This window comes from Thalassophryne amazonica, chromosome 10, assembly GCF_902500255.1.
Source record: "Thalassophryne amazonica chromosome 10, fThaAma1.1, whole genome shotgun sequence".
Taxonomy (NCBI): Eukaryota; Metazoa; Chordata; class Actinopteri; order Batrachoidiformes; family Batrachoididae; genus Thalassophryne; species Thalassophryne amazonica.
The window spans coordinates 19,361,859-19,374,489 of record NC_047112.1 but is presented as its reverse complement, the minus strand read 5'-3'; the positions used below and the strand labels follow the sequence as shown (position 1 = coordinate 19,374,489).

Sequence of the window (12,631 nt, the reverse complement as noted above, 5' to 3'; positions counted from 1 at the left end):
ACAATCGGAGAGAAAGAGTCTAACCAAATACCGGCATCACTGAAAGCAGCCAAAGATAACGATACATCTTTGGGATGGTTATGAGTAATTTTTTCTCTAATAGTCAAAATTTTGTTAGCAAAGAAAGTCATGAAGTCATTACTAGTTAAAGTTAATGGAATACTCAGCTCAATAGAGCTCTGACTCTTTGTCAGCCTGGCTACAGTGCTGAAAAGAAACCTAGGGTTGTTCTTATTTTCTTCAATTAGTGATGAGTAGAAAGATGTCCTAGCTTTACGGAGGGCTTTTTTATAGAGCAACAAACTCTTTTTCCAGGCTAAGTGAAGATCTTCTAAATTAGTGAGACGCCATTTCCTCTCCAACTTACGGGTTATCTGCTTTAAGCTACGAGTTTGTGAGTTATACCACGGAGTCAGACACTTCTGATTTAAAGCTCTCTTTTTCAGAGGAGCTACAGCATCCAAAGTTGTCTTCAATGAGGATGTAAAACTATTGACGAGATACTCTAACTCCCTTACAGAGTTTAGGTAGCTACTCTGCTCTGTGTTGGTATATGACATTAGAGAACATAAAGAAGGAATCATATCCTTAAACCTAGTTACAGCGCTTTCTGAAAGACTTCTAGTGTAATGAAACTTATTCCCCACTGCAGGGTAGTCCATCAGGGTAAATGTAAATGTTATGTAATGTGGAGCTGCGTCAAGAAGGGCATCCAGTGTAAGACTTGTGCCAAATCAAGATGCAGATCCACCTCAGATCTGCTGTGGTGACCCCGGGTGAAACAAAGCCGAAGGGATTTATTAATTATGGTCTTTCCAGCACTACAGAAAAATGAGAAGATTACAACTAAATCTGACATCATCACTGACTGACTGTGACCGAAAGCAAAAGTACTACATCCATCCCTGGCTCATGGAGTCCAACATACAAGGATTAGAGTCAAAAAGAAATGTGATTATTGTAATCTTTTTTCTTACTATTTGGAGTGGGCGTTTGAGCTGATGTGATGTGGACAGAATTTACTCAGCAGGAAAATAGGGCATAAATCAGACAGTGTTGTGACGAAAGCTAAAGACGAGATGACAGCTGTTCCAGGGTATGTGAGGGTTGCAGCAACCTCATGGAGAAGCGGTGGTGCTGAGTATAAGGTTGGAGGGTTGATCGGGGATTGTAAAAGAGAGGAGTTGGAGGGGTGAGGCGGACAGAGCTGGTGGTGACGGCAGGCACATCTGTCATGCCAACTTATCATCACACGTTCACAACCAAATCAGACTGTGACTGATGTGAAACAGCCAGATCAGATTACACAATCACACATTAAATCACTTTTTTTTTCTTGTGAGTAAAGATACAAAACAGACACTAGAACCCACCAACAGTTTAATACTATTTCACTGCTGCTGAAATCCTGCAGAATGTTGATGTAGAAAATCATGTGGTTGGCTGCAGGGTGGAGCTCCTCCAACATTCTCAATCAATGTGACTCAAACTTCAGCAGCACCAAAGTATTAATCACACAGGGATTCATTAAAACCTAATAACAGAGTGCCTGAGGGCTGCTGAAAAACAGATTTGATTTATTGCTTCGATTAGTGAGCGCACTAATTCCATAACGGCAAACCACCAGCGCTGTGTTTATGAAAACAGACTTTGAGCCAGACAAAGCCAGGTTTCTCCTTGACCAGCCAACACACAAACCATCATCTTCTGGCCTTGAAGGAGCCCAAGCAGCATATTGCAAAGAGCTGACAGTCAGTAAAGCTAATGCTGTGCAACTATGAAGGCCTTGTTTAGGAAGTATTGCTTAATAAAGTGCCGTGAAATCGGAGAGAAGACAGCAAGACAGAAAAGGGCAGACTGAACCATGTCCCACTGATCAGTGGGTGCTGTGATCCAATGCAGAATCTGAGAAGCTCAGGCACAGGTCAACAAAAACTACCCGAAACGCCTCACAACCACAGCTGTATGTGCACATCTGTAACCAGATCAGGACATCAAATCAGACAACTGTTACGTATGTGTAGGTAAAATGTGTAAAGAGGCTACTGTCAATAGAATGTGCTTCACAATAAAAGCAATTCAACACTGAAGCAGTGACATGCATTAAAAGACCACAGTCAGCACCTTTATTGTGAAAGGGTAACACAATTGTAGCACTCTGTATAATGTTCACATGCTAACGGGGCTAAGATAACAGATTTTCTGAAAAACACTTCAAGATTCTGAGCATATTTTGTCGGGAAGTAGTTTAACAACACTGCACATCTGCAATACGTGTGACAAAGCATGATAAAGGAAAGCAGATGCCACAAGCGTTCTACACACATAGGGCACTAATGTAGATAAGAAACCATTCCGAAGTTTAGTGAACTCAAACATTTAGTGAGTAATAAAGCTGAATAATATATTTTAATCACTTTAAGGGACATCTGTGTCGAGAAAGAAGACAAGCATAAATGCCCTGGATAAAAATATGACATTCTCTGGATAGTTAGCTGTGCACTATATATTGTACTATGCATTCATTCATTCATTATTTCATTTTCTGCCACATATCTGGGTCAGGGTCACAGTGGCAGCAGACCAAGCAGCTCAATCCACACTTCCCTATCCTCAGCTAAGTCCTATAACTCTTCCCGTTGTATTATATTAACTCAAAAAATATTTCTAAATATACAAAATAAATGACAATTCTATCAGGAGGGCAGCCCCCCCGCACAACACACACACCCTAATGGTCACCATATGGTGTAAATGTAAATAAATGGACCCCCTCCCCATCTGAAAAAATAGCCAAACGTTAGCACGTTTTCTTTTTAAAGGAGCATTTATGGCACTTTCAACTTCAAACTCTGGCTGCTCATATTATCGTGTAGTTGAAGAATGTTTAGTTGAAGTAAAAGGGAGGATAAGAAGGTGCAAACAAAAAACAAAAAAACAAATAAAACCAGTATCAAGGCTAAAATCCCTCACCAGTGTCCCGGTCCAGGCTGAACTTGTAAGGAATATATTCTCCACGAGTGTCAATTTTCCTCAGGGAAACCTGACACAAAACACAGAAGAACCACAATCCTATTTATGTTCAATCAACTGCGCAAAGTGTAAGTACAGTTTAAGAAAAAACAAAACTACACAGACATGCACACATATACACACACACAAGTTTCATTTACTATACATTGTGGTTTTGTCATATATGTCATGTCAGAGTGCAGATATTTACAAAATCTTTTTAAAAATCCCATTGGATTCAGTTCTTCATTTTAATTAGTGAATAAAATCAAACAGGTGAGCAGTATATTGCTTTGAAAGTACAGTGTTGTTTTCCTACATGCTGCTCAGTTAGAAACGCTCATATTCACTCATGTAAGGATGTATAACTATTCTGTGACATTTTACCCATGATTTAAATTTGTTGTGGCAGAAATTCTGCTAGTCATCAGTATGGCAAAGCTTAATTTGTGATACTTTGTTACACTTTGAAATTAGTGTAGAAAAAATAAATAAATCAGAAAAATATATTTAATTAGTTTGATAAATGTCTGCTGCACCCTGAATAGAGGCTTCCAGGTCTGGCTGAGGTGTTTGAAAGTATCAGGCTCTCCAAAGGAAGAATCTGCAGGCTTCTGCTCCCGATTTATACTCGTGGTTGTGGCCAACCCCGCTGGAAGTCGGATGTCCCAGAACATGAAAGAGCTGCAGAAGAAGAAAGAGAGAGAGAAAGAGAAAGACGAATCTTTTTTTGGTGGTGGTGGTTGGGGGCAGCCAAATCAAAACATTGGAGCTGACCAGCAGCAAAGCAACCTGAATGTTAAGGCTTCCAAAAACAAGCCAGAAAACTGTAATTCCCCTACAGACTTGATGTCAGCCTCTTTGGAGGATGCTCTTCAACCAGGACACACATTATAACAAAACTAAAAGGTTTCTGAGATGTTTAAGTGGAATTTGACCTTTGCCCTTCAGGTCAGGTCTGGGAGCATGCACCAATACCGCGTATCACTGCATCCATCACACAGTGGAACTGTCAGGTGTCCTGCTTGGCAACAGCCCAGGCAACCTTCCACCCCCACCTCCCACAAGCAGTCATTTATCTCCAACAGCCAGGTGACCCATGGGCGTCCCTTTGGCCTTTTCCAGCTCCTGGGGTCCTCAGCACTGAGGCACCTGCATTCCGGATCATGCAGTAGCATACACCTCCTTCACGGTTCAGTACAAATCATGGTTTCGTTACTCCTGTATACATGGTCATTGGTATCATTTGGAATATCCCCATCTAAACAGCGACGCACGTCTTCCACCGGTGCTTGATTTGGTCTGGCGTTCGTGCAAATCCTGCTTCGTGTAAAACCCACTACACACTTTATACACTTTTCTCAAACAGGCATTAACATTTTCTCACTTTTCTCTCCCGTGTAAACACTCTCTTTTTTCTTCTGGGCGAGAAGATTATAACAGACACACGCAGAACACAATGCGCTGTTTTTCTCTGCTTCTGTGGTGTCCGGTGGGTTGGGCGCGCCGCATACAAGTTGTTGCAGTACTCAAAAGACCAAGATTCCTTGCGGACAGGACATGCGCAGAACACAGAATAATGTTCCTTTCTATGGGGACATCCTGATGAGCATTTATATGACCTGATATTCGGGTTAGAAAAGGAGTAACCCAGGGGTCTTATTCGGGTTTTTAAAAACCGGAATATGAGCATATTCGGGTTTTTGCGGGTGTTTACATGACTGTGCGCAACCGGGTTATTGCTAATATTCCTGTTATGAAAGGGTTATTGGCTGCATGTAAACGTAGTTGTGACTACGTTTACATGCTGTTAATATTAAGGTTAAGGTCAATATTCTGGTTTCTGAATCATTAGGAATAACCCGTTTACATGCTTAAGCAGACAGAGTTACTCCTGTATACATGGTCCGCTGCTTGATTTGGTCTGGCATTCGTGCAAATCCTGCTTCATGTAATCCTGCTTTGTGTAAAACCCCTCACTACACACTTTTCTCAAACAGGCATGAACATTTTCTTACTTTTCTCTCCTGCGGGCTGCCTCTGCATCAAAACAGCGAGCGTAGTCTCTGGACCTGTTGCCATATTTGGCACAGCTCCGCACAGCAGAGAGGAGGGGGGCGGTGTGAGTGGCCCGCTACGGCAGTTACTGAGCCCGCAGACTCAGTAAGCGCATCGGAGGTAGAACAATGGCGGTGATGCCGGTGCCGGTGCCGCAAGCGGCCCGCCTGATAAGGACGCAGAACACAATGCGCTGTTTATCTCCGCTTCTGTGGTGTCCGGTGGGCTGCGCGTGCCGCATACAAGTAGTTGCCGTACTCAAAAGACCAAGATTCCTCGCGGATAGGACATGCGCAGAACACAAAATAATGTTCCTTTCTATGGGGATATTCCGATGCGCGTTTATATGACCTGATATTCGGGTTAGAAAAGGAGTAACCCAGGGGTCTTATTCGAGTTTTTAAAAACTGGAATATGAGCATATTCAGGTTTTTGCGGGTGTTTACATGGCCGTGCGCAACCGGGTTATTGCTAATATTCCGGTTATGAAAGGGTTATTGGCTGCATGTAAACGTAGGACAGTTAGCTTACATGCCGTTAATATTCGGGTTAAGGTCAATATTCAGACAGTCCACACACATACTGGGCGAGACTCACTGACATGGCGAACAGCACACAGGCAAAAGTCGAGCGGTACTGGTGCGGTTAAGGTCATATGCTGGATTTTTCAGTCACTTTCAGAATCACTTTTCCTCTCTGATCATATAAAAGGAAAACTTTGTTTCAACTCATCACAAGTTATCTCACATTTTGCGCACGTTGAGCTACAGAGACTACGTGGTGAGGGGAACGAGGTGCCTGCCTGACAATTTGGCAAGAGAGTTTATCGAGCATATTTTCTGATCTGTTCAAAAATCAAGTAAACCGTGGGCTGCCCCGCCGAACTGCACAAATTTCTTCATGGATGCCATTCTCAGGCTGTCGCAGCCCAGTGAGATACTACCCTAACACTGGAAACAGCAGCAGCCTAAAGACTTCATTCTCTTGCAGAGGTATCAAGCACTTCTGTCCAGGGACTTCATGACTTCACAAATTCTTCTCAAATAACCATAAGACATTGCAGGGGACACACTGCTTTGATATTTTGTTTTGCCAGCTTTAACAGGGGAAAATGTATGAGCATAAAAGCACATATAGCAATTTTTAAACATCAAGGACAAATTCAGATTTTCATTATTCACAATTGATCTATGATGTGGTTGCATTGTGTTTATCTACTGTATATAATTATGTGAAGCCTGTTCCTGGTCCTTCCTTCCTGCTGCTGTCAGACTGCACTGCTCCCAGGAAGTGTGTATATTATAGTATGTATATCCCTGGTTAACAAACTGTGCATTATTTTTCTTAAATCTATTTTACTCACACTGGACTTATACTACCCACTGCATTTTCTGTGTTTGTGACCCGCTTACAATGCAAATAGTATTTCTTTATTTTTTAGTCTCTTGATTTGCTATGCCTAGGTATTTGTGTTTGCCTTCTATTTGCACATTACTCTGCCCTACTGTTGCACTATTCTGTTATCACTGCTGCTGTGACACTGCTAATGTCCCCATGTTGGATGAATAAAAGAAAATCTTTTTTCTATGGCACCTGTTTTTCTGGGCAATTACACATCACAAAGCCCCAAAACTGTTCTCAATGAAAGCTGGTAAATTCCAGTTGAATGTCAAAGGAAACAGGTTGAAGAAGGTCAAGAGAAGGTCCAAAGAATTTCACCATTCTCTCCAACAGTAAGTCCCTTCAGCTGCTCCCTTGTTTTGCATTCAGAATCACCACAGCAAATCCGAGGTGGATCTGCATGTTGAATAGGTACACGTTTTATACCGGATGCCCTTCCTGATGCAACTTCACATTACATGGAGAAATGTGGCAGGGGTGGGGTTTGAACCAGCAACCATCTACACTGAAACCAAGTGCACTAACAACTTGGCCACCACCCCAATCTGCTCTTCTTCTCCAAACAAGCATGACAAATTAAAAAAAAGACTCAAACCTAATCCTAATGAGTATCAACATGCTCAGCAGTTTTTAAACCGAGACCTTAGAGAAAATAGTTGAGGAGAAAAGGTAAGCTTGCTGCAAGTTGTGCTTTTGTTTTGGCACTGTAGCCTACACAGGAATTCAAAGTCAAACGTCAAGAACAGTTATGCTACATGGAATTTTCTTTTCATTCCAGCAAAATACCTTTCCCCTCTGTTTCCCTTTTCAAATATGTTTAGTTTGGGAGTCTTTGTGCCTTTTATGAACAAACACACAAAATTTCTTTGATGACCTTCGTTCACAGTGGTGGAAAACATTTTTTATGTTCACATTTGAAATAGCAGGACCTGGTGTAATTCCTGGCTGATGTGGACGCTGGTGGACATTTATGAGCTTTACCAAGTTCTTGCCAGTGTGAGGAAAAAAAAGAGTGACGACAGTCTGTGGACTTGACAGTTTATAAAACTGCCAAATTTGACTATTGAAGTGAATATAGAAGAAAACAAAGACTTCTTGGTAAATCACAATCTTTCATATAAAACATTATGTGTAGAAATCCTACCAGTCTGAGGAGCAGGTGATAAATTGAATGGATATGTCATTTATATTCTTCACGGGCACGCCCATCCTGGTCACCTAATGATAAACACAAAATCAACACAGATTTTAGAAGTAATGTGGAGCAATTTTTCTTGCCAGCAGATGCTAAAAAAGAGCTTTTTAATCTCAGGGAAGCTTTTCCTTATGACTTAAGATGAAATAAAATAACAATGTGTCAGATTTATTATTTGGTAATAAAGAGCTGATAATAGTTGATATGCTGAAGTGTTTCTGTTGCCTCACTGAACTGATCCAGATAATGGCTGTGACCTTTCCTTGCACAACTGGACATAGAGACACAGATGACATCATCAATGAAACACAAAAAAAAAAAAAAAAAAAAAAAAAATATGTATATATATATATATATATATATATATATATATATATATATATATATATATATATATATATATATACATATACACACATATATATATATACATATACACACATATATATATATATACATATACGAGGTCTGTGAGAAAAGTATCCGACCTTTTTATTTTTTCAAAAACCATATGGATTTGAATCACGTGTGATTGCATCAGCCAAGCTTGAACCTTGCGTGCGTGAGTTTTTTCACGCCTGTCGGTTGCGTCATTCGCCTGTGAGCAGTCTTTGAGTGAGCAGTGGTCCACCCCTCTCATTGTTTTTTTATTGCGAATAAATGTCTGAACCATTTGGAGCTTTGCTGCATAAATTTTTTTTCCAGAAACTGTGAGAGACCTCCAGGTGGACACCGTTCGGAAAATTAATATGGCTTTCAGGGACGCGCGGAACTCCTCCGCACGTCTGTCTCAATGTGCCAAAAAAGTGCTGATGTCCACGTCTTTTCACAATTCCTGTGCTAGTCAGACGACATACCGGATCAAGACAGCGTCCAGTTTAGAAATGAACGGCACATTCCACCGTTACAGGAGTTTTTGTCATGGAAAGAGGAGCGGAGTTCCGCGCATCGCGGTGGAGCTGCATGGCGCAAAGCAACGCCGTGATGAAGCCTCACAGGACATGTTGGGGCATGTCCAGCTCATGCTCAATTTCTCGGATAATCACACGACTGAAAAGCAACCGACAGCCGTCTGAAAGCCGCCCTGTGAGACCAACACGGAGGTGGTTTTGTGCCGCGTAATGAACGGCTCCGTGGCGCGTCCCTCTGCTTTTCTTTCCATGAAAAAAACTCCTGTAACAGTGGAATGAAGTGCTTTGGGGCAACTGTTTGTTGTGATTTGGCGCTATATAAATAAAATTGATTTGATTTGATCTGATTTGAATGTGCCGAAAAATTGCTGATGTCCATGCCTTCTGCTTTTTTGTGAAAGTCAGACGACGTCCCGGATCAACAAAGCCTTCACGTTGGAAATGATCTGGTTGTTTCAGCGGGGTGTGAGCTTGTCGATCGGTGCTCGGACCGCGGCGCGCTCTAAGACGCTGTGGGCGGTCTTTAAAGCGGCAGTAACACTCCTTAATCTGTGTAATCCCCACAAAATCGTCCCTGAAAGCCATATTAATTTTCCGACCGGTGTCCACCTGGAGGTCTCTCACAGTTTCTGGAAAAAAATTGATGCAGCAAAGCTCCAAATCGTTCAGACATTTATTCACAATAAAAAAAACGATGAGAGGGGTGGACCAGTGCTCACACAAAGCCTGCTCACAGGCGAATGACGCAACCGACAGGCGTGAAAAAACTTACGCATGCGCACGAAGGTTCAAGCTTGGCTGATGCAATCACACGTGATTCAAATCCAATGGTTTTTGAAAATAATAAAGGTCGGATACTTTTCTCACAGACCTCATATATATATATATATATATATATATATATATATATATATATATATAGATAGATAGATAGATAGATAGATAGATAGATAGATAGATAGATAGATAGATAGATAGATAGATAGATAAAATGCTTTAATTTTAATAAAAATTATATATAGAATTTTTATTTTACAGCCAAATGCTTGGCTGTAGACCAAGCATTTGGTCTACAGCCAAAATGATTCAGAAATAAATAGAATCAAACTTTACTAAATTTGAGACACTGAGAATGAAACTGTTGACTGGCTCTAGTTTTTAAGATATGCTACTACTAACTATGGTACTAAGCGTCAATGTATAACCTTTTTGCTGATTTTTAAAGCATTACAAAAGAGAACAGGTGAAATATTATTATACTAGAGCCACGCGCTCTTTCAACACAAATCTCTGTCAACACTAGTTTCCCATTGCACAAATTTTTACCTTGGAAAAAATGTTCAAGGTCAAAATCCTGTTAGAAGTGGCTTTTTATAAGCTAAATTAGATGTGATCAAATGTCAGGACTACATATTTAATTCAGACACTGGAATGGAAGGTTTCTGTGGTGTTGTCATTTTTTTCCCAAATTTTTTGGTTTCTGAATTCTTTTTCAGATAATTTTCACACAACGTTGGTTATTTCTGCTGTGCACAATTTGTCATTGCTTTTTGGCACTTGGTTTCTGACTGATAACTGGAAGATAAACAGGCATAAAATTGGAACCTCCATAAAATTTGGGTGGTGTAGGTAAATCCATAACAGAAAAATGAGTGATTGAGGCACTTTTGATTGACATATAACGCAAAAAGGAACGCCAAATGGGCTTTTCAATATTAAATTCAAATGTCCACAAAATCCACAATCCGGATAAGATCCAGATCAAACTTAGATAAAGAAATAACTTGAGCAGTGAGTGGCCTGGTCTTTGAATTAGTCATACAAAATTAGTGTGAGGGTTTTAAAACATTTACTTTCCTCTGGTATGCTGGGAACTTTGCACCAATGTTTGCATTAGATATGGAGGCTTCAGATCATGAAAGAATGTTTCACTGACATTACAAACTCACACACAAAGCCCACTTTGTTCAGTTCAGATTGGACGTAAATGTAAACACTGTGGCATGTTTCAGTACCTATTATGTACTGCTAATGGAAAAACTGTTGAGTGTGTCCACAGCACAGACCTTCAAGGAATAACTCAGTATCGATGTTGTGTCTACATAATGTGAGACATGCAGGCCTCAGAGCTGATTACCTCAAATGTGTGCGGTATCCATTGGACATCAGTGATCGGTGCTTTGTGGCTGCTGGCCAAAGCTGACACTGCACAGTAACGCACAGCAGGGATTTGGTCCTCTCTGTCGTCACAGAGGCTCTGATGGGACGTCACATGAATCAAAAATCAACTCTGATAATTCAAATGGAAAAACTTCACATGATAATAACATGGATCATAGTTTGGTACTTCATAGTATGTACATTCTGTGTCACAAGCACAATGAGTCTCAAATGATTATGTCAACTGGGGCAGGACAAGATGATGACAAACTAACCAACTTTCCATTTTTGAGCCTGTCATGTTTTTTGGACAGCAGTAAGCTAATGTGTTACATAGAACATAAAAAAGGAATGTGGTGTGACTGAGCAAATTGGGATACCCCAGAACATTAAAAAAGGAGAAAAAAAAGGTTCTGTTGTGCTTCTTGCCTTTGGCTATAAATTACAATAGTTTCCAAAATTATTTATCTTGTGTGAAGTACATGCAATTTCAATTCAATGCATTATATCTGATCGAAAATTAACATTCAAAAATCTATGATGTACAACCCCAATTCCAATGAAGTTGGGACATTGTGTAAAATGTAAATAAAAACAGAATACAATGATTTGCAAATCCTCTTCAACCTATATTCAATTGAATACAACACAAAGACAAGATATTTAATGTTCAAACTGATAAACTTTATTGTTTTTGTGCAAATATTTGCTCATTTTGAAATGGATGCCTGCAACACGTTTCAAAAAAGCTGGGACAGTATGTTTACCACTGTGTTACATCACCTTTCCTTCTAACAACACTCAATAAGCGTTTGGGAACTGAGGACACTAATTGTTGAACCTTTGTAGGTGGAGTTCTTTCCCATTCTTGCTTGATGTACGACTTCAGTTGTTCAACAGTCTGGGGTCTCCGTTGTTGTATTTTGCGCTTCATAATGCGCCTCACATTTTCAATGGGCGACAGGTCTGGACTGCAGGCAGGCCAGTCTAGTACGCACACTCTTTTACTACGAAGCCACATTGTTGTAACATGTGCAGAATGTGGCTTGGCATTGTCTTGCTGAAATAAGCAGGGACGTCCCTGAAAAAGACGTTGCTTGGATGGCAGCATGTGTTGCTCCAAAACCTGGATGTACCTTTCAGCATTGATGGTGCCATCACAGATGTGTAAGTTACCATGGGCACTAACACACCCCCATACCATCACAGATGCTGGCTTTTGAACTTTGTGCCGGTAACAATCTGGATGGTCTTTTTCCTCTCTTGTCCGGAGGACACAATGTCCATGATTTCCAAAAACAATTTGAAATGTGGACTCATCAGACCACAGCACACTTTTCCACTTTGCGTCTGTCCATTTCAAATGAGCTTGGGCCCAGAGAAGGCGGCAGCGTTTCTGGATGTTGTTGATATATGGCTTTTGCTTTGCATGGTAGAGTTTTAACTTGCACTTGTAGATGTAGCGACAAACTGTGTTAACTGACAATGGTTTTCTGAAGTGTTACTGAGCCTACGCGGTAAGATCCTTTACACAATGATGTTGGTTTTTAATGCAGTGCCGCTTGAGGGATCGAAGGTCACGGGCATTCAATGTTGGTTTTCGGCCTTGCCGCTTACGTGTAGAAAGTTCTCTAGATTTTCTGAATCTTCTCATTATATTATGGACTGTAGATGATGGAATCCCTAAATTCCTTGCACAACTGAACGTTGAGAAACATTGTTCTTATGCAGCGTTCACACCGGGCGCGATCAGACGCTACAAATTTGCGGGGGACGCGTGGCGACGGACGTGCCTCCTTCGCCCGGTTTCTGCTGCGAAAATTCGCCCCGGTGCGTCATCAAATAGGAGGAGCTTCCATTCTGCTCGCCGGCTCCGGTTGTCAGTCAAGTTAAC

At 40.9% G+C, this 12,631-nt stretch overlaps 1 protein-coding gene across 1 annotated transcript in view; it reads right to left on the bottom strand.

Moving 5' to 3' along the window:
* wdr63 (WD repeat domain 63) overlaps window positions 1–12,631 on the bottom strand; it is a 47,307-nt gene that overhangs the window by 18,454 nt on the left and 16,222 nt on the right. The window contains exons 11-14 of the mRNA XM_034180799.1: window positions 10,715–10,834; window positions 7,616–7,689; window positions 3,552–3,696; window positions 2,974–3,043 (exon numbers count right to left, since the gene is read on the bottom strand). Of these exons, the coding sequence (XP_034036690.1) occupies window positions 2,974–3,043; window positions 3,552–3,696; window positions 7,616–7,689; window positions 10,715–10,834 (409 nt within the window). The remainder of the gene's footprint in view (window positions 1–2,973; window positions 3,044–3,551; window positions 3,697–7,615; window positions 7,690–10,714; window positions 10,835–12,631) is intronic.